Below are 21,988 nucleotides of genomic sequence, written 5' to 3'. Positions count from 1 at the left end.
GGGTGATAGAAACACAAAGAAATCATTAACTCGGGTATTTGTGTGTGAGTAGGCGTCATTTAACATTCAAACGGTGCTCCTGTTCTGTGCAGCAGCAGCCAGGTTAGATGCACGGTGTAGTGTTTGTCTGGGTACGCCTGCTTCCTTCGCTCCCTATCACCTCAGTTCCTTACAAACCTTCTGGTTTGCGAACGAGTGTAGAAGTGTGAATCTGGTCCTCAGTCTCCTTACTTAGTACATGCTTATCTTTTGATGTGATTGTTTTACTTTGTTAATGATTGAATACCGTTGATAACTGAACAAAATGGTTATGGAGGAATGGGATCTTGACTTGCTGAGCTGAACACATGAACATTTTCTTATCTGAAGATAATGTAGGTTATATACCTACCGAACTAATGCTCTGAGTGCATTCTGAGTCAGGAGTGGTTGTGCTCAGAGCTGTTGCTGGACAGAGGTCTTTCCTTCTGAATTACTTGCTTTTTAAGTGACTTCGAGCAAGACACATTTTTGCCCTGTATTTTAGATTCCTCGGGGGGAAAGTAGGTATAAATAATGGCAGAATCTCCTGTATGAAATTCTTGAGAACAGCTACAGGCAAACTAGTGGTTACTTTTTGCTTTTTATTTTCTTTATATAAAGAAATTAAAAACTCCAGGAAATCTAGAATCTAGCCTTTCATAAAATCTAGCACTGTTGGATATTTTTGAAAGCCCTGGACAGCTGTGCAATTAAGCACATACTCATTATTCACATTTTAGGAATGCACAGAGACCTGGAACTTCCTTCCCCAAAATAACTCGATACTTGAAAGTGGGCTTGAACTATGAGAGTGGAAACGTCTCTGGTCCCTCTGTGTATTCGACCCCAGCATCCTGTTGCACTGGGGTGGGGTATGTGGGGTATATGTGCGCGTATGATGCGGTGTTTTAAGCAGCCTACAACTTAACGTGCTGTTGGGCTTGCCAGTAATAGCAGCTGCGCAGAAGCCTATTCCCAGAGAAACGGGTGAGCCAGGATCTGAATGCTGTCACTGTTTGCTTATGCACTGCAGCCTCATCAAGGCGAAGGGCACTGAAAACTGTCAATGATTCCCAGCTTATCAAGCAAGTCTCCAGTCGCTTTAGAGAAGGGACTACTGTGTTACTAAATATGAACAAAAATGTTAACCCTAACATGCAGGTGTCGCACGAAATTTTGGAAGGATAAAAAGAGAGAAGAAAGCAGTAAGCTACAGCTGATCTTGTTGAAGGCCAGGATATGTATTTCTGGTTTTTAGCAGCTAAAATTGTGATAAATGCTAGCCCTGTGCTTGGTCAGCTCTGCTATGATAGAATTACAGAATGGGTAAGGTTGGAAGGGGCCTCTGGAGATCATCTAGTCCAACCTCTCTGTTCAAGCAGGGTCACTTAGAGCATGTTAGAAATCTATCGTCAAGAGAAGATCTTGTCCTGCTGTTGTCAAGATGGAAGGCTCACTGTGGAGTAGCAGCTGACCTCATCTTCAATTAGCATTCGATAAAAGTCACTCTCCTCTTTGTCTGTGACAGTTGCAATGGTGAAAACTGTAGAAATCTAAATTTTACTGGCTTAGAGGGCCCAGGATTTTATACCATTTTATAGCTGAAGAATCATTTCTCTACTGGATGCACAAGGGATATCCTCTTACAGTTGTTCTCTCCTGTGTATGTAAATGTATCTTCTAAGGGTAAGTAGGTACTTTATCTGTGTTGGTTTTAGCGAGACATCACTTTGGGAGCCTTGGTGCGTCTAACACATGGTGATACACTCACCTGTGCTCTGCTGGAACATCCGTTTCTAACATAATTGCATAAATGATTTGCATTTACCTTTGTTATTGGGACTGCTCCAGTATATTGTAATCATGTTACAGAGACCCTGTCATATGCTCATGAGGTAGCTTGAATCCATAAATGCAGACACATGTTTTACAACAGGCTTGTGACGTGATTTTGCTGTAACCAGATGTCTCACTGCAGTGGCAAATAAAAGAGCACAGATCCCTCGGATGTTGTAGGCTGGCAGCTAGAAGATAGACATGGAAATCCCTTCTTAAAAGCTGCCCTGTCTCAGTCTTTCTCATTTCTGCCCCAGCTTGAGGTGACTGGAAGTAGATGAAGAGAAGGTGTTGGAGCAGGAGCTGCTCTACCCGCTGCTGTTTGAGAGGCACTCGACTGGCTGGGCTATTGCAGGGAGTATGCCCGATCTTTGCCCCTCTCTTACTAGTGCTGTAGCCACTCAAGCCACAACTTGTTCATGAATGTGATGATGGATAAGGGAGTTCTGTTCTCTGCAGTGCAAGAATTGATAGCGAAGCTTTTTTGATAAGCAGCAGAATCCAATATAGGGATGTGATTGCAGGTTTAAGCTTTCTCAAAGACTCCCAGGAGTGTTGTGTGGAAGTAGTCTGAGCAGAGGCCTTGAGAAAGAAAAATGAAAAGGTGGCAAGAATCAAGATTATATTACTGTGAGTAGATAGCTACTGTCAGATTAAGGAATATGTGTTTGTTCAGTGGCAAAAAGTCTTGTGTTGACCCTGCTCCTTTTGTGTCAGATATGGAAGGTACTTACAATACCTGCAACTTGAGAGTGAGCAAGGGAGGGTTTTTCCTCTCTCCAGAAGTGAGCTGAAGGGGATGAGACAGCTCTGATAGCCCAGCTGCTTCCCCGCTGCAGCAGTGCTGTTGCAGGCACCACAATGGACATTTAGGTGACGGCTGAGTGTTCCTTATAAGAGGTGATGATTACTGCTCCCCAACAGTTCTCTAAATCTGTGATGACCAGAGCACTGAGCACTGATACATTTGTATCAGCACTGAGGTGTGCAGTCTACTAATACCAAGTGTAAGTAGATAGCTGTATACTCTCTCTCAGGTTTGAGCTGGATGTGGCTCCTTGCTTGTAAAAATAAATAAATAAATAAATAAATAAAAATCCGTGTGCAAAGCATCCTGGCTCCTTGCTCCTCTTCCTCCACTCTCCTTGCTCAAGCTCATCGAGTTTCTCTCCCTCTTTGCCTTTCACGTGATCATCATTTCCCCTCACCTGCTGCCCTGACCCTGCTGTCCTGGTGTGCTGGCAGGAATGCTGAAAGCAGCAGGAAGCTTCGTCTCCTGCCATTTGCTGGCAGTGTTTCCTGCTATGCCAGAGGTGAGTTGAGGTGCACAAGTTTAAATCCAAGCTCCACAATCCAAAGTTTGGCACTGTTAGGGATGGGATACCAGAATTCTCCGAGCTCGTTCTCTTGCTGTGTGTGGAGTATGTTTTGTGTTAACCTACTCATCTGAAGATAAATACACATCTAACAGAACAGGATTTCGGAGGTCCCAGTGTAGGAAACTTTGCACCTGCTGGGGGATTTTGATCCGGCTGTTTGATTAACATTGGTTTCAGTTTTTGTCTGCAAAAAATGTGGTCAACATACTAACTAATTCTGTATGCAGGTAAAGCAGAAGCAGTTCTATTGTTTTGCAAAGCAATTTGTTGCTTTTTGCAAAGCTTAAGATCTGTGAATGGGATGAGCTACTGGAAATTGAAGAATTACTTTTATACATCATTGCATTTTGACCATCAATAACTTCCAAAATATTTTGGTTTTACTGTGTTTTCTCCCCAGAGTGTCTGTCCTTACTAAATCTAACCATGTTTTTTCCATTGTCAGAGAAGAAATTCTGTCCTATTGATATGCCAATGAGAAATCTTTGCATTGTTACTGTAGAAATGTGCTGAATGTATCCAAAAAGGAATGTTTGTTCGGTCTTTTGCATTACCAATAGTTTCATATTTACCTTGCATATTTTTGTTCCATTATAGTATATACTATGTTCATGATTAGACTTTTTATCCTTGCTTCTTCTTTAACTGTCACTAAGAATGCTATTAAATTCTTGTGAAAGACTGGTTAAGTAAATATCCTCCAGTTAGATGGCATTGCAGATACTATACTTGCCAGTTTGCTGATGATCACATTACAGCAGTCTGTTCACTCTGCTCTACTGGATCAGTGTTGCTTTCTTCAATGTACATGGGAAGAGTCCAACTGACAGCAAAGGGAGTTGACTCTAACCTTCCTAGAGGCTCTTTCCCTCTAGTTTCAGAATGCACAAGAGTCCTAGGGTTTTTCCTTGAGAGGAATCTTTATTAATGTACTTGATACAGTTATGCCCTTTTCTTTTTAACAGGTATTGGCATCATGTCGGGCATTTCTTCTAACATCTCGGATCCCCACCAAGGTAAAGCCGCTGTGGTTTTTAGAATTATTCTGTATTTTTAGATATAAACATCAGCTGCACAAACTTTGCATTGTTTTGGCTATGCTTGTGCATCTGTTTAAAAGAAAAAAATAAGGAATGGTATGGTGCATGGTGTTGAGTTTGTTAGAACAATGTTTGCATTGATGTCTTCCTAAAAGGGTTTGTCAATTTACATAAACCATTCCAGAAGAATGTGAATTTGCAGAAATGCAACTGAGTGAAGATTTACCTTGTAAAGGTTAACTTGAAGAACTGTGATATGAGCCTGATGGCCTTCGTAGTAGGACAGTTTGTGCACAAGCAAACAGATGGCATTACTCTCTTGTAGTGTCTAGTTTCAAATAGGAATCTGGAGACAGAAATTTACTGTATTCCACTGTATTTTGCCATTTTCTGTGGAGATCACAGTTCATTGTGAAGAGCATCTTGCCAGCATGCTGTACTAATGCCCGTGAATTATTTCTTTTGTTCCTGGGGCAATTTGTAATGATTGTCATAGCAGAGGAAGAGAATTTCTGTGTGAACAAAGATGACCAACTGAGAAGATGATCTCTTATCCAGCTTGGAATCAGTGAATGTGCACTCAGCACTTGTCCATATTCTGTCTTGTTGTATTTCTTTTATATATGTGTGTGTGTGTGTGTATGTATGTAGGGACTGTATATATGCTTCATAGAAAAATAAGATCAATAAATGGAAAGACTGATACCAGGTTTTCAATTCTGGATGCTGATAAATGTGACTAGCCCTCACCTATAATTTGGAGGTTCTGACTGGTGAGCAGGGTAACTCTGGTTTGAATTTCTGTTGAAGCTTATTACTCTCAGCTGGTCGTCCTGTTCCTGTTGCCCAGATGTCTTAGCTGCTTGTCTTTTGGCTCTTGGATCAGTGCAGTTTAAAATATGTTTTAAGCCAGAGTTTGGTAACTGGTTACATGAAAACATAGAGCTAACTGATGAAGAACTCGAACATCCACGCAGTGAGGGTACAGTGAGTGAGTGTTGATGGTGATCTTAGTAGACAATATATCTGACATTAAAGCATCAGAAAGCTCTTGAAGATAAGGACTCGCTGTTACTAAGGAATAACTGTAATTCTAATTTAAAATTACTGCCACCTCTACAAAACTTATTTTATTAAATGGATTTACTTAGTTGGGGATCTTGTCTGTATTCTCTTCGTAATCTAGAATGTGTGTGATACTAAAAAGCTGTGACTTCAGTAGTCGCTGAAATAAAGGAAAGATAATGAGAAGAAAGTCCTTCTGCACACGATTCATTTCAAAATTAAACTTTGTGTATCTAAGCAATTGTTAAGATGATTAAAAATGCCTTTCTTTTGTAGCAGAAGGATTAATGAAACTTGCTGATTTTTCTGAAGCCTGTCATATTTTCCAAAGCTGCCCAGAAGCTTTCTGATCCTGAGAATGTCAATTTAACTAGCGTGCAGTAACTTCAAGGGAAACTGCTGAAAGTAGCTTCTTTAAGCTTCAGGGAACTCTGACAAAATCCCATATGCCCAGAGATCGTCACTTTTGAACGACTGTTATTGCTATATCTGATTCAGCTTTCCTTGAACAGTGCTGCTGACGTGTCTAGTAAACATGGATGAAAGTTAAATAGGATGAAAGTGGATTAAGAACATCCACTTAGATGATTTCCTTAGAGCAAGGATCTTACAGACTATGACCACCTCTTAACTTTACAGTGAGGTTCAATCCATTAATTTCCACTATACCAGATAGATGTGTTTTACACCTTCACCAAGACTGCTTTAGGCTCTTATAGGAAAGGAAGTGCAGTACTTAAAACTTACTTATTCTTTCTGCTGTCTATATAAAACTTAGTTACCACATCAGTAAATGTGATCAATAAATATGATGACTCACAGAAAAGTGCATAATGTATTTGGGGGATATAATTCAGATCTGTAAACCCACTTCTAGTGCCAACTTTTAATCAATTACAGTTGACTGGAAAAAAAAAGAAAACTGAAAATTAGCTGGCCGCTAACTACAGGGTTCCTAAATGAATGACACTTAAAAGGATTTTTTTTTTTTGATATAATTTTAGTTAATAAACAAGACTACATGTTTTAAAACCCTGTAAAGAAATTATTTCACAGTTTCAGAAGAGGAATGTGTTCTGTATTTTTGCTACACAAGGATTGTGAATCTATTTTTGAAAGTGGAAGAATGAATTGAAGTTTAATTATAGACATGCTGCCACATTTCATGATATTTGTGAATTCTGGTCAGGATTTTTGCAGGATGAATTCTTGAGTCTGGTTCTGGTTAACTGGTAAACTATGGCTAACTTTTCTCATGAGTAGAAAAGTACTTTTGATTATGTGGAATATATATGTTGGTACATACAAAGCACATTAACAAAAGAAAAACATTCAACCTGGTAGGTAAATAATTTGCAAAATAGGAAGGATTTTAATCATAGACAGTTTCCCCCACCCCACAGAACAATTCATTGCAATTTGGGTAAATAAATGTTAGATAATCTCACATGTTTAATTTGACTAGCACTGGAGGAAACGAGCCTTTCACTGCTTTATCAGTCATCTGGCTCACTCTAGTAGCAAGCAAGAGATGCCATTTATTTTTATTCATTTTATTAACACTCCCCTACCCTTGTACCTCTCCTTGGCCTGAATGAAATGCATAGGTCTGTGTGCTTCACGAAAGACTGCCAGTCTTAGTTGAGGAACCAGGAACTGAAGAGGCATGAAGAAAAATAAACATCTTACCTTGCAAAAATGCAAAATATTGCTGTGGGCAGTGGGCAGGTGCTGGCATTTTTTGTCTCTGTCCTGTCTCATGGCTGGGCTTATGTGCTTACTTGCTTCATAAACAGCTATGGCAGCACCCCAGGTCTCTGAAGCTGCCGGTCTGCTGTAGGGCATTCCCTACATAGCAGAATAAGCAAAACAAAGCATGTGAAGACTCCTTAGCAACTGCAGGGCAAACTTTGGTGCCTAAATTAAGGCTGTGGTGAAGGTGGGCTTTGCATAGAAATGGCTGATGGATGCTCACATCTTTTGATCCCCTCATGTAATGAGAGCAACTTAAGGAGAAAAAAATTCAGAAGACAAGAAAGAACAAATATAGAGAAGTAACATCGTAACCCCCGTAACAGTGGGTAGATGTGTAGCAGAGCACTAAAAAAGCTCACCTGCTTGATGAAAAGCCCCTAAAATGTATCTTAAATCATATCTATTTTAATTGGAATTTTCTAAGCAGTTTCATCCTGTGATAACACTATCTCTGACCACTTAAAGATTTGCTAGTGAGACTATGAGGACTTAGGAGCTCTCCCCAGTGTCATGCTGCTTTCTGAAAAGCTTGTGTTGAATTCTCATGGTTGGAAAGTGAAGCTTGTCTTTACTGATTTCCTAATGGGCTTTTGCAGCCTTTATAGAAGTGTATCCTTGAGAATTACGTTTAGGTTCTGAGCAGTGCAGCAGTGGTTCAGGGTCATGGAATTTGTGGGGTGTTTCGGTATTTTTTTTTCCCAAAGAAAAAGGCTGCCACAATGATAGAATAATTTGATGTTTGCCACAGCCTGGAAACATCCTGACCGTGAACCTAGGGTAAGATGAAGTACAGAAAACTTGAAGATTTTTTTTTTTATGTAATTCATACAGACCATTTGTTATAGTTGCAATGATTTTGATGATAAATAAAAGGAAATAGCTGTGCTAATGTCTTGCTCCATATTTTTGATTCAGTCCAAGAGCTTTGTTTCTTTCTGCATCTCCCAGCTGTCAAGATGCTTGCATGTCTGTGTGTTTGGGAGTTCAGACCTTAGCTACCCTCTGTAGGCTTAAGTTTGTCTTTGGAGAAGAGGATGTTTTTCGTGCCTGTACTTCCTTTGAAGTTCTGTTTGGATTAAACATGCTCACCTTTCCTCTCTGTCTGTCCCAACCACTGCTTGGATAACTGAGTCAGGCAAAGCTAAAATATTATTTCTTGTCAAATTTTTAGACATGCTAATATAGTCTTGAGCATTTTATATATGTGGGTGGTTGGGTTGTATGTCCCTTTAGTTTCTTACAGCAAAAATGATCACTTCTGTGATCAGTATAATTCATGAAAGACTAATTAGTGATGCTATAAATATTAAGAGTTACTCACAAGAGTACACATCAGTAAGGTATTGTATAGGCAGTTAATGCTTTTTATTGTAAAATTTTGTTATAAATTTGTTATAAGCTGGTGTGCTTACAACTGTCAGTAAAATACTCAATTAGATATTCTTATTACCTCTAATAACCATTTGAGACCATAATAAGCAACATGCAAGTGTTCATTTGGTATAAAATATGACCAGATAGGAGAATATTGACAGATCCTTTATGTACACTCTAGAAGCTGATGTAAAACAATGGTCCCCTCATTCAAGGTTTTTGTGTTAACTTCATTGAAATATGCCAGTGCTTTCTAAAATAAGAAAGTGTTTGTACTAATGTGGCCTTTTCTTTTTTAACTATAGCTAGAACTAACTTTCAGCTACTTGGAAATCCAAGGAATAACTTCCAGTAAACCAGGTCAGGTGAGTGTTTCCAGCCTTATCTCAAAATTATATTGTGGCACATTGATATATTTCACCAATGATTAAAGTTAAAAGGTACCTGTTTACTCATTGCTAAATCTGCTCCAACCAAGAAGAAGAATGAGTTGTGTGGGTGGGATGAAGATAAGAAACGCAGCCTTTTCGTAACTCAGTTAGAATGAAGATAAAATGATGCAAGTTTTTGTTAAGTCACATAAATGTGGATATTTTTTTCAGAGATGATAAAACAGTGGTGGTTGTATAATCCACAGCATGCAAGTTTGAATGTCTTTTGTGGTGTATACCCTTTATGGTGAAGCCAAATGTTCCTGCGTACACTGTAGACAGAAATTATTTCCTTTCAATTCTTTTCAGCTCGTGTTGGTGTCATTCTTGCCTTTTCTTTTTTTTTTTTTTTTTTCTTTTTTTTTGTCTTTAAAAAAGGGAGGGGGGGGCGGGAGGGAATTTTGTGCCAAAAAGGTGAATGTCAAAGAGAAGGTGATGAAGAGTGCCTCTTATACATTGTTCATTCATAGATGAACGTGTTGACAAGATTTGACAATCCAATTGTATCAAAGTCTTCATATGTTTCATGTGTGTTTTGGTTTTTGAAGAGGTTTTCAGAAATAGGAGCATCTGTCAGTATATTTGAACTCTGTAAAGCTCTCCTTGTGTTTAACATACCATATTTTTAACCTGGCTTTTGAAGCTTTCCTTTAAGGAAAAAAAAAAAAAAGCTCCAGTTGTTTACCTTTTGAATAGGGAAGCATTTAGTAAACTGTGTGTGGTTTTGTGGCCTTATGTATTTAAGGTACAAAAATGTCATGGTAGCTAACACTATTCCTGGAGGGAACAGACAGCAACTGTTCTAGCAGGACTTGCAACAAAAGTGCTGATTTTCAGCAGTCTCATTTAGCATACCATTTTTCTAAGATATTTTGTAAAGTTTTGAATTTTTACATTCACTGCTGCTTTAAAAATGTAAATGTTATAGCTGAACGCAGGTAGAATCCTTGATAATTCCTTATGGGCAACAGGTCTTTTCACAATTTTCCTGTGAACAGTGTGCTACATCTGTAGTACCTGAAGGACTTGTGTTATGCCAGGCTTATTACAAAAAGCCATGATGAGTATATAAGTCAACAAATGGACAAAGTAATGTGGGAGGAAAGGTGTGGTAATACTAGTGATAATCAAAAACGGTAGTGACTTGCCCACTTGTTCATCTTCAGAGAATGAATTGCTGGAAGGAGTTGAAGTGGTGGGAAAAGTACATGATGTTTGTGTGTGCGTGCGCTTTTGAGATAATACAGCCTCTGTAGGGTTATCCTGGTGATGACCTTAGATATGAACTGGAAACGAGGAGAGATCCAGGAACCGGTTTCAATAAAAAGACAAACTTCTGTAGCGTACTAGCCAAAGTACGATTTCCCTAAATGGCATGGATCAAAGTATTCAAACTTTTCCAGAGAATCACAGCTGTTAATGACTTGTGCTTCTCACTCAAGGAGGTGAGCCTTGTATGTTCAAAAGCTTGCTGTCAATCTGTACTCACTTCAGCTGGTGTTCCAGGACATGTTTCAGAATCAGACAATACTGTGAAAAGTTCTTGGTTTTGGAAATAGCAGCTGAGATCCAAGTTTATCTGAAACTTTTATTCCTGTGGGAAGCAGGATACTTTTAGGAGAAGCAAAGTTTGAGTACATAATTCTTGTGTGTTCAAGCAGAGAAGCTTTACCTGCAGCGCTGTTGTGTCATGTATTAATAACAGAGTCTTACTGGCATGCAAAGCCTTCAGCTGGCATTCAAAATACTGCTATATTTAACTGGATCTGAATTAGATGGTACCTAATTCTTCTCCCTCTTTCCTCTCCCCCTCCCCCTCTTTGTGCAGTTGATCATGGAAACGGAGAAATGTAGCATTTCCATGAAGATGGCAACCTCCGAGGACGTGAACGAGGTTCTGGCGCACATTGGAACCTGCCTCAGGAAGATATTCCCCGGTCTCTCTCCAGTGTAAGTAGCTTTTGGGGCACTTGTAGCATGAACAGATTATGAGGACAGAGTGAAGAAATACCACTTATTGTTCTTTAGTCCCCCACCTTACGTCAGAAATGCACAGAAGATGTAAAACAGCTTAAGGCAAGTGCTAAATTTTCATCCAGGGATCTTCTTGGAAGTATATGGCAGAACAGTGAAAAAACACAGAGCATGGCTAGGTCATGCTGTAGTCTGTGTGGTCAAAAGAGCTTTCATTTTGACTGGGTGATGTGAGGATTTGGAGTTTTAAGTTTTATTTTTACCTTATTACTTCTTCAACCTCCGATATAGCTGAGGTTTTAGCTGTTTGTTTTAATTAACTCATTTTCCTATAAGCAGCTGTGATGTTCAGTAGTTTTTTTTTTTTTGGTTTTGTTCTGTTTTTTCCACAGGAGCAAAAATCTGAGTTGGAAGTGCAGGGAAAAGTTCTGCTTATTTTCACATTTTGTGAAATGTGAAATAATTCATGACTGGGAGCCTGGTGCTTCAAATCTGAGCATCAGGCCTTCTGCTATATACTTTCAATAGAATAGCATGGCTCATTCAGTCATATATCTCCTTTTCTAGTTTTTTTTTGTGCTGCTTCAATTTTGTATTGTTCTTACCTTTGCTTTTTCTCCTGTTTGTGTTATCAGCAGCCTCTGAATTTCATCATTTTGCAGCAATTTTCAGTAGTTTTTCTTATTTTCCTCCTCTTCTCTAGCTGTGCCACATCTGCATTGGTACCTCCCAGATAATGTAGCTCTCCTACTACTCTCTCCAGCTTAGTTTTTTTTTTTTTTTTTTTGGAAAGTTTAAAGAAAGTGGATCATATAAAAGAGTTTTCCAGGACACAGTAATTTTTCCAAGTGAACTTTTTAAACAGACATTCAATGTGAACAGTCTGATTAGATTTACATGATTTTGGGTGTGCACCTTTATTATTCACTTTTCCATAGGTGGAGTAGGAAATAAACTTCATAACCCCAGCTAGCAGTTTCTTTTTTTTATTTCTAGTTTATTTCTGTGGCAGTATTATTAACTGCCATGACAGAAATCTTCCTTCATAAAGAAGATGTAGAAGTGAATATTTATGAACATGTGTAGCCATAAAACCTCAGTAATGATGAAAGAAATGCAGACAAAAGGGTGAAGAGGACCACAGAACTGTGCATGTTTATCTCAGCATCTGTGACTGCCTTGAGCCTTAAACATGTTTTTTTCTGAGCTCCCTTGAGAACAATGCTGGAGCATTTTGTGTGGCTGTGTGGAGTGCTTGGTTCCCAGAAAAGAATTTTAATTTCTTGCTCTCTTGTCATATGGCACAGCTCTCAAATGAAGACAGCAGAATTGTGCTGATGATATGAGACCAGAACAGGCAAGGAAGGGGAAAGAGGTTTCTACAGTTAACATCTCTTACTCATTCTTTACCTTTGTTGCATGGAATTCTGAAAGTTTTGAGGCTGTCCTGTCATTCAGAAGAACATTTATTTCCTGAAAGGCAGAAAAAAGGGTTGTGTTTTAGTGTAGAGACTGGAGAATACTATCACACTACAGAGATTAGAATTAGATATCTAAAGCGCAGCCTAGAGGCCACTCAGCATGCTCTTTGGCCCTTTGCACCGTAATGCTTTCACTTTATAAAAGCACTATACAAACTCGAGCTATTTCAGCATGACTAGTAATACCCTGTCTCTCTCCTATTTTGGGTATACTTGTATTAGTCAGGCACCACAAATCTACTTAGCCTGGGCAATCTTGTTGTAGAAACAGGCTCGGTTGCTCCAAGACCCACAAGGTTAGTTATGAGAAGGAAAAAGAGACACATGTTACTACTGTTGTCCTGTATCACAGTGTATTTGACTTTTAGGCTGAAAATTGAATTGTATTAAAGATAATTCTTCCTATACACATCATTAAATAATCATACTTGAAATAAAGAAGATCCATGAATACATGTAATTGCACAGATTTTAAAATATTTTTTAACCTCATGAATGATATTTTTCCCTTTGCATATAGGAGGATTCTGAAAAAAGTAACTATGGAGCCTTCAGAAAGACTGGCTAATCTCCAGGCCCTGTGGGACAGTCAGACAGTGGCAGAACTTGGACCTTGTGGTGAGAATGAATTTAAAGGCTCAAATATAAAAAGGTTGGAATTGCAGTGTCAGGAAGTTTAATTCTATTTCTGGCAGAAATTTGAAAAGGTGTAATTAGTTTTGAGGTGTAGTTAGTGTGGAGTACACTTCTGATTGGTGGGTGAAGGCACTATTTTAAGCTTTCTTGCAACCTGCTGGCTATTGCAAAAGTAGGATAGTCTCAGTGTATTCCAGTTGCTTTCAGCAGCACAATGGACACCTTTCTGAGAGAAAAAGAAAGTGAGTTTTGAAAGACTTGGTGGTTTATATTTAAGTGAAAGTATTAAGATATGCCTTTAGATATTTACTTGTTTGTTTTGCTGTTATGTTAAATACTCCCTTGTGTTGTTTCTAGGAGGCTTTTCACAGATGTATGCATGTGTTTGTGATTGGCTTGGATTTCCCTATAGAGAAGAGGTACAGTGGGTAAGTACGTGTCCTGTGCTGGGACTCATTTCCTCTACCTGTACAAAGGATGAAAGAGAAGGTAAATCAGAATGCTTGGGAAAAAACAGTTCTATAAAGAGGGGTTTTTTTTATGTACTTTTAACAGGATGTCGATACAATTTATCTGACACAAGATACCAGAGAGTTGAATTTGCAAGACTTCAGCCATCTTGACCACAGGTAAACAACATGCAAGAAGCATGCTAATACTTGGAGAACTTGTAATGTTTCATAATCCCTTCTTCCAGTAGGATTTGTCTGTCCAAGCTAAGGTGTTACTTGAATGTCTAGACCTGTGAAGTGACCACCTATGTCACTTTGGGTTTCCAGCAGAGAGCTGCTGTGTTTGCACAAAAACCCCGTAGAGACCATGTTTAATTGGAGGGGCCTGAGAAAGTGAATATATTTTGCGATTGCCAGCACTCCAAAAAAAGTTAGCAGATAGATACTTTTCCTGTGGTGGCAGATATTAGAGCTCAAATTCAACAGAGAGAACATGTAATTACATCTATCAGTTAAAGCAAAAAAGGATGTTATAGTACCTTTACTTCTGTATAATCTTTTTCACCTGGTGTACTTGATAAAAGAAATTACTATTTTCAGCAAGTCAGTAGAAGACTTAAGTTGTACAGCTGAATCCCAGGAAGCAGTTTCTCCCCTTACAATAGATACCAACAAAAGCGTGTACCTTCAGAAAAAAAATAATTGAGAGTAATTTTACTGTGAGATGCTGAAACTTAGCTAAGGGTTGTATTGAGTTTACCAAATTCAGCTGGCTGAGATTACTGGATACTAAGAAAGTTCATTCTGAAGACATTTAAGTAAGATGAAATGGGAAGGAGTCTTAATTAAAATCTATGATTATATAAGAAAAATGACAAATCTAAGAAGCTTTAAATAAGACATAAAAAGCAGCTGTTTCTGTGGGAAAGTGCAATTAAAGAATTATGAGCTTGTCAGAGATTTGATGTTAAAAATATAACAGGCTGAACTTGGAGGCAGGTAAATGATAGTGTTTTAGTGCAGCAGTTTCTGCAGCTTTAGGCTGGCTATGTGTAAACTGCCACAAAAATTCCACTCAAATGTTTATTCTGCTTCTGTGGTGGGTTTACACAGTCCATGCTGAATTCCACGGTGCTGAAATGAAGTCACTAAGCTGTATGTACTTGTGTTAGCTAGTTCAGATAACTGGAACAAGTCGACAGGGCTGCAACTACTGCATGACAGATGTAGATGAAGACTGACTGGTCAGTTAAGACTTGCTGAGAAAAGATTGGGAAATGAGTACAGCTGAGTGCAGGCAAATGTGAGTAAAGAATCAAAAAACACTTAAAGGTGGAAGTACTGAGAAGAGCATGGGGCCTTTTCTGAGGAGGTGACTTAGATACCCAGCTTCAATTAATTAATTAATTAGAAATTAAGTTTTTGAACAATTTAGAGGAAGTTAAAAATATCACCTATTAGTAAATGGTAGATAAAAGAAGTGTTTTAAATATTTATTATGTATCAGGTGGTTCAAACGAGTTGTGTTTAGGCAAATGGAATAATAATTTGTTGTTTCACAGAAACTGACATCACTGAGGAAGTGTATTTGTGTTGCTAGTAACAGTGTACTAAATGTCTATGATTTTGTAAGTGTGAAGATTGAAAACAATTTTAGAGACTTTTATATGCCCTGGAATCCATCTTATGATGACAGTTTGTGAGTGCTGGGGGCTGAACAGAGAAAAAGATTTTGAATTGAAATTTTCAGGAGAGTCATGACATTTTTCAGAAAGCCAAACCTTAAGATATTCATTAAAAATACAAATTAGGATTTGAGATCCAAATTGGTTCAAGAATGCATGTGAGTATTTTGTGAGATATTTAGCACAGCAAGAAAGCTGTAAATTAACAGTAATAACAGTATGCCAAAGTGTTACAGTTTTGAAGAGACTGTTGTGTCTTGTCTACCTTATTTTGGAGATCACTGAAGCAGCTCTATACTTGATGCTGTGGAGCAGCTCAGAAGTGAAGGATGATCCTACATCAGTCCTCTAGATACAGAGGCTGTGTATTGCAAAAATAACAATTTGTATTTTTCCTTGTGAAGCATTTCTGCTAGAGGTCAACGTAAGATGACATGAATTATAGATGAAGCTTTAAGTTCCCAGTGTCTGTCACTTAAAGTGCATAGCATGGCTTGCCACATGGGAACATGACTTCTGAGGTTTTATTTGAAGTTATGTTGTGCTGTGAACCATATAATTGTTTAACAACAACAAAAAGAAGGCCCAAAGTGAACAGGACTTATTTAACTCAATAGCATAGTATGCATTCATGTAGTATATGTTTTAGCATATTTGGGAATTCAGAAAATATAATGTCAGAAGAGTGTGATTAATTAGTCCCCCCACCCCGTTCCCTCCACCCCAAATATATTGCACTGTTTAGATTTCTTGCCATGGGCAAAAAATAAACTGGGAGACAGCGTTGCTGAAAAAAACATGAAGACACTGGAAAAGCTTGAATGTTTTTGAAGCTTGGAGAGGTTTTCTGCATTCCAGAAGTACAGAATCTGTTTGCATTTTAATATGGCATGTTGTTCTTTTTCTGTAAATCTTTATTCTGGGTGGTAGCTTAGCAAACAAACCAATAAATAAACCTAAGCAACTCAGTATAACTTGGTGAAGGAAGTTATGAGAAGGCCTTGCTTTTAGAAGTGATCATTAGCATTCTTGTTGTATTGCAAATGAATTCAGATCCTTGTTGGTACCACATCTATAATTTAGTAGAAAAAAAAGTGAATAAAGCAGTAGAAATTTTGGAGTGGGAAATTCAAGAATAAATACAATGGAAGTAGGCAAGCTCAAAGCAAGAGAGAGTAGAGGTAGATTCCAAAAGCACCGCACACTGGTGAGAAGCACCTTCAAAAATTAATACAAACAAGACTGAAAAAAATCTGTCGAGGTTCTCTTTATAATCAGGTGATGATTAAAATGAGAGAGAATCTGATAAAGCAATATTTATAGACAGGACGACTACTACAGCAAAGGCAGATATCCCCAGATTTCAGGCATGTGAGGAGGAAGGGGTGTGTGTGCGTGTATATTCTTTTAACTTCTGGTGTTACTGAAATATGCCAGTATCTGTCCTTGTCTAAAATTTGCACAAAAAGGCCTTGAAGAAGGCAGAAGACTAAACTATTTAAAGGTGAGAATTTGCAAGTCAGCAGGACTGGTTTATTGAAAAAATTCCCTCCCCATTGTAGCCCTGTTTCTTAAACGTTTTGGCGGTGCAGCAGTTTTCCTCGCCAGCTCTCCGAAAGCCCAGCTGTCCTTCAGCTCCGTTCACGAGAGGCTTGGGGAGGCGAGGAGGAAAGGGACAGCCAAGAGCAAGGTCTGCCTGTAGGTACTCTCTGGCTCCGAAGGTCCTGAGCTGTTGCCAGCAGTTGCACCAGCTCCCTGCTGAGGTAAATACAGCAGGTGATCACAAGCTGTTCCCCCTCTGTCACTCTGGAGCAACCAAGCTGGCGCTGACTGAAAAATAACCGCTCGTGGGCCCTCTCTGCCCTTTCTGGAGATGGCGGGGCGCTGTCTGCAAAGCACGGCTCCGCCGGTGGGGCTGCCTGCGGTATCGGTATTGTCAGCCTGTTCGGAGCTTGTGCTGCTCCATTCAGCGCAAGTTGTAGCCTTGTCTGACCAACTGCGCCCTGGAGACACCTGTGATGAAGGAATTACAACACTCACGCTTTCTAAACAGTGCAATGTGTGAATTACTGTGGGGTGGATAAACCCAAATTGCAGCTGAAAAATGGCTCTTAGGCTTGTTCCATTTCCAAGGCAAAGGCACTGCCCTGAGCCCAAGCTGCTAATTCTTTTCTTTTCTTTTTTTTTTTCCTTTTTTTTTTTTTTTAATCCTCGCTACTCATCACTGTAGGTGAATGCAAAGAGGGAACAAATCCGTGAGTGTTACTCATAGCAGAGTTCCTGCCTGCCCAGCCTAGAGGGGAAATACCTCTGGTTTTTTGGTATTTTTCTCTTAATCTTTCACTAGGCCTTTAGCTCTTTCCAATTGAGAAAAAGTGAGGGGTGTGGGAAAAAGCTGGTGGGTGGAAATAAATCTGTACATACCATGAAGCTGGTAAGACTCTCTTGCTGTTACTAGAATTCAGCGTGAGACTGCACGCCTTGAATGACAGGGGAGACGAGCTTAATCCTCAACGGGCACCGCACACCGGTTTCTCTGCAAGAGCCTGAAAACGCTCTGTTTGCATGAGCTTCCCAGTTGGTACGCTGCAGCCTTTGCTGCAAAATGCTGTACCTCCTCACTGTTCCCTTAGTGATGGGCTCACGTTTCCAAATGTAGCAACTGCAGTTCTCAATATAGCCTGCCGAGTGTTTGCCCATATGATACGGCCTTATCTCTTGGTTTTCCTACGTGTTTAACCATCACCCTGAAGTGTTTGAGTGTTAGTGGAGGAAAAGTCAAGGACAGAAAGAAGGAAAAGAGGGTGCGAGAAAGAGACACTGTTGGAGGAAAAGTCAAGGACAGAAAGAAGGAAAAGAGGGTGTGAGAAAGAGACACTGTTTAGCGCTGCCGGGCGCCTACCTGCATATGTCCTGAATAGAAAGCTGGGGGCTGGCATCAGCTTATACAAGCCGGTATTTTTAAGTTTGTCCCTGCCAAAAATGAGGCTGAGATGGCACTATTGCTGGTCAGATAAATCAACGTGTATTACAGCTCCTTCTTTATTTCATTATAAAGACAGGGGGGTTCTGAGTAATTACTGAGTGAGTGTACATGTGTGTGTATGTGTGTGTGTTTACACACATATGTATTGAACATGTTCTGGAAAAAGACTGAAGAGCTGTGCTGCTAAATAGCGTACTAGTGTTTGATGAATGATTCTGCTGGAGGGTAGCGTACAGACATGACATTTATGAACATCTGTTATTGGAGGAACTTAGGGAGAGCAGATCAAATTAAGAGGCTTAGAATAAAGAAACAGAATAATTCAGAATTTCATTTGTGAAATCCCTTTTACAGTTAAGAGGGGGTTTGTGCTGCATGTCACATTATCCTTTTGCAGGTTTCCTGCTTCCTAAGGGATTATAACTATAGAGATGAGACAAGGAGATGTTCTCTAGAAGCATTCAGTCATGGAATTATATTAAATCATCAGAGTGCCAAAAAGCTTTTCAGCGTCATGCTCAATTATAATTAGAGGTGATTAAGAAGCTTAAATATGTCACAGGCTGAAGAAAAAGTAATACTGAGAGTAGGAATGACAGCGTAGACAAATTCCGGGTTTAAAAATTCATGGTAGAATGGATGTCTGTTAGCCAGTCAGAAGTCTGTATTAAAATATGGGCAAGATACACAGCTGCTCGTGGTACTCTTTTTTTTTTTTTTTTTTAGATGCAGAGTTTTCTGTAATGGTGGTAATAGTTGATTAGCATTGCAAAAATTGAGTGAATTAAATATGGAAGAAGGTTTAAGAGTGTTTTTCTCGTTTGTTTGGTTTTTTCCTCTTCTCCCAATGTCCAAAACTGACAGTTATATGACAAGTGTGTAAAAGTGTTTTTCTTTTTCTAGAGACTTAATACCTATAGTTGCTGCTCTGGAGTACAATCAGTGGTTTACAAAGCTGTCCTCCAAGGATCTGAAATTAGTAAGTAATAAATTGAAATGATATGCCAGCACTTTCCAGGCTTTGCTATTTTTTAGGGGATGCTTTTATGTTTTTCAAGACAGTAAGCTTCTTTAGGGGAGTAAAACAGGGCAATCTATGGAAAATTATTTTTCCATTAATCACATCAGGAAAATATGAATTGGTTGGACAGTTAATTCATTCCATAAGAACACTGCTGAGGTTCAGTTTAAGATCTTGCCAAAATTTCACTTGAGTAAAGTTTGAAAAGCTTATTTAGAGATAAAGGTGTCATGTAAAGCTACTCCATTAAGTGTCGCTCATTCTCTCAAACAGTGTTAGATGACTAAATAGGAAACTTCCTTCAAAGCAGCCTGAAATCTCTGTTGCTTTTTGGAGTTGTGAGAAAATACCATGATTCTATTTTTCCTCGCAATATGGAGCAGACTTTTTTCTTAACTTTCATTATGTCATGATGAATTTTTCTGTCAGTTGTTTGAAACTAATACCTAAAAGTAATAAGTATTTAGTGATGTGTGACAATGATATTCTTCCACAACAGTATTCTTTTCAAAAAGCAAAGAGAGGACAAATCTAAGCAAGATGGGCTACTTATTAAAGTGCTAAGTAAATCAGTAATAAGGTGGCTTTTTTTAATATATCAAAATATATTATTTCTACTAAACTTGAAAAATTAATAGTCACAGATGGAATTAGTGTTTTGAGAAGCTGCTTTCACACTTGCACCTAGAACCATTCTCCTTAAAAATGAAAGATAAGAGTCTTGATATAAAAATGTGTTCATTGCGTTCCTAAGTTATCATTTCCTATGAAAATCAGTGGATACTAGCTTACGTTACTCTTGGCAGAAGAGCAGGCAGAACACTTTTTTCTTTCTTGCTGGGAGACCAGGCTTAAAATTGTACATAGAGTGAAACTTGAGAATATTTTGAGTCTTCGTGTTTTTTGCTAAAATCAACATTGTAAAAAGGTACAATAAAATTATCAACTTCTGCTTCAAATTCCAAATTTAAGCAAGATAGTATACTTAGCTAGATGACTCGCCAGTGTAGTTTGCCTAGAACAAGAACTGGCTGTATCATCCATTTGAGATATTTTTTTTCTTGGAAATTGGGGGAATTTTGAGTAACTTTTATGTGGAAGAGTTTTATTCAAACATGTAAACTTTGTCAATCTTGGAAATGCACTAGTTCATTAAAACAAATCTTCACCTTCCATACATTCCATTTTCAGTCAAGAGGATCATGAAAATATCAACTATTGAACAGTAAATCTATGCCATAGGAACACTGCTGAGGGTCAGTATGAGGTCAGACATATCCATAGGCCATGGAGTGCTTTGTGGGGCCCCATCTGACGTAGTCTCTGAGAAATGGCATCTGTAGTGTTTCATAATGCATGAAACTTCCCATTTACACACACTGCTGTAGAAGCACTGTAAGAATGCTATGATGCTCCGAAGTATTAACATATGGAAGGTAAAGAGAGAATTGGAGAGACAGTTGATACAGTTTAGACAAGATTGTGATCCCTACTGTGTAAACTAATAGTAAGAATTTTGTGTGTGTAGTACAGGTTTGTTTTTTGTTGTCCGTCCCACGTGTCCCCCCCCCCCCCCCCCCCCCCCCTGTTTAGGAGAGTCAGTTAGCTTAAATTTCTCCCCACTTCCCCAAAAAAAGCCTAAAAAGATGTCAACTTGTCATTAGAAACAGGAATGTCCTGAGTATGAATGTCACTTCATCATTTTTAAAGGTGGATAATTTTAACTAATTTCATCACTTCATGATTGGAGTTCAGCTTTAGATTCTACAGGAATGTTAGTTAGTGTATGCGGGGAATACAGACAAATTTGGGAGCAAAATAAAAGATTATACTAAAAGGTAATGAGATTTTGAGTTTACTGTATAGCTTTTGAATCATTAAGGCTTTGTCTCTCCTCTTGACTGAACACAGCACACAAGCAATTTTATTAACATGTTTTGTTCACATTCATGGTACTTGCAAATGTCTGTTCAACTTACAGAATATAACAACAGCGCAGATCATAAGATGTATTTTAGTTCTATGTGGGTTAGGAGAATACTGAAGTACACAAAACGGACTTTCTAGTCCTTAAACAATCTTTGGAGAACCTATAGCTAGAGTGTTGCTCCTGGAGATATTTTTTAAATTCTTCTGCATCATAACATCCCTTTTTGTGTTTAGGCTTTATTCTGCATTGCATTACTTGCCACTTTCTTCTAATGGTGTAGTATGGATATGAAGAAGATTTCTTTAAAAATTAAATAAGTGATTTTTCTGAATGATGGGTTTGGTCCCTTTTTCCTTTTTCCTTTTTCCTTTCCAACTATCATTATAAAAGTTCTGCCCTTATGATTAGATGACCTGTTTCTTGAATAACTCACTTTTAGTAGTCTGCCTCTTGCTTTTCTCTGAGTCTTTTCCAGACGTCCTCTGTTGCCATCTGACACCCTCAGGGATGTTCCTAGTGTCCTTATGACTGGAAACTAGTTGTGGCCTGGATCCTGTTATGATGTTCCACATTTGTGTTCTTTAATATTGTTCTGTCTTTTCTGTGGCAGTCTGCTGATGTCTGTGAGCAGATTCTGCGAGTGGTGAGTAGGTCCAATCGATTGGAAGAGCTGGTATTAGAGAATGCCGGGCTTAGAACGTAAGTAATTTCTTCAAACTGTTGCATTTGTTACTGCTTACTTCCACTGGAAAGGATATATGATATATGTTAACTAGAATAAACATTTAAAAGGCTCTTGACCAATGTATACCGTGTTCTGAGGAGCTTGTGGTCAAGAGCTTTGGTCAGATTGTTCAGAGGTTCCCTACATTCAAGAAATCCCTTTGAACTGTTGTTTTCTAAAATCCTGTCTGGGTTAAGT

General features: G+C 38.7%; 1 protein-coding gene across 5 annotated transcripts in view; it reads left to right on the top strand.

Moving 5' to 3' along the window:
• CARMIL1 (capping protein regulator and myosin 1 linker 1) overlaps positions 1-21,988 on the top strand; it is a 194,039-nt gene that overhangs the window by 80,452 nt on the left and 91,599 nt on the right. For all 5 annotated transcript variants that reach the window (XM_062569894.1, XM_062569896.1, XM_062569891.1 and 2 more), the window contains 8 exons: positions 4,202-4,252; positions 8,776-8,835; positions 10,730-10,851; positions 12,877-12,974; positions 13,350-13,420; positions 13,548-13,621; positions 19,019-19,094; positions 21,677-21,765. In XM_062569894.1, coding sequence (XP_062425878.1) covers positions 4,202-4,252; positions 8,776-8,835; positions 10,730-10,851; positions 12,877-12,974; positions 13,350-13,420; positions 13,548-13,621; positions 19,019-19,094; positions 21,677-21,765 — 641 coding nt within the window. The remainder of the gene's footprint in view (positions 1-4,201; positions 4,253-8,775; positions 8,836-10,729; positions 10,852-12,876; positions 12,975-13,349; positions 13,421-13,547; positions 13,622-19,018; positions 19,095-21,676; positions 21,766-21,988) is intronic.

Source organism: Rhea pennata, chromosome 2 (assembly GCF_028389875.1).
Source record: "Rhea pennata isolate bPtePen1 chromosome 2, bPtePen1.pri, whole genome shotgun sequence".
Lineage (NCBI taxonomy): Eukaryota > Metazoa > Chordata > Aves > Rheiformes > Rheidae > Rhea > Rhea pennata.
The sequence above is the reverse complement of the archived record's forward strand: the minus strand, read 5'-3'. Positions and strand labels throughout refer to the sequence as shown.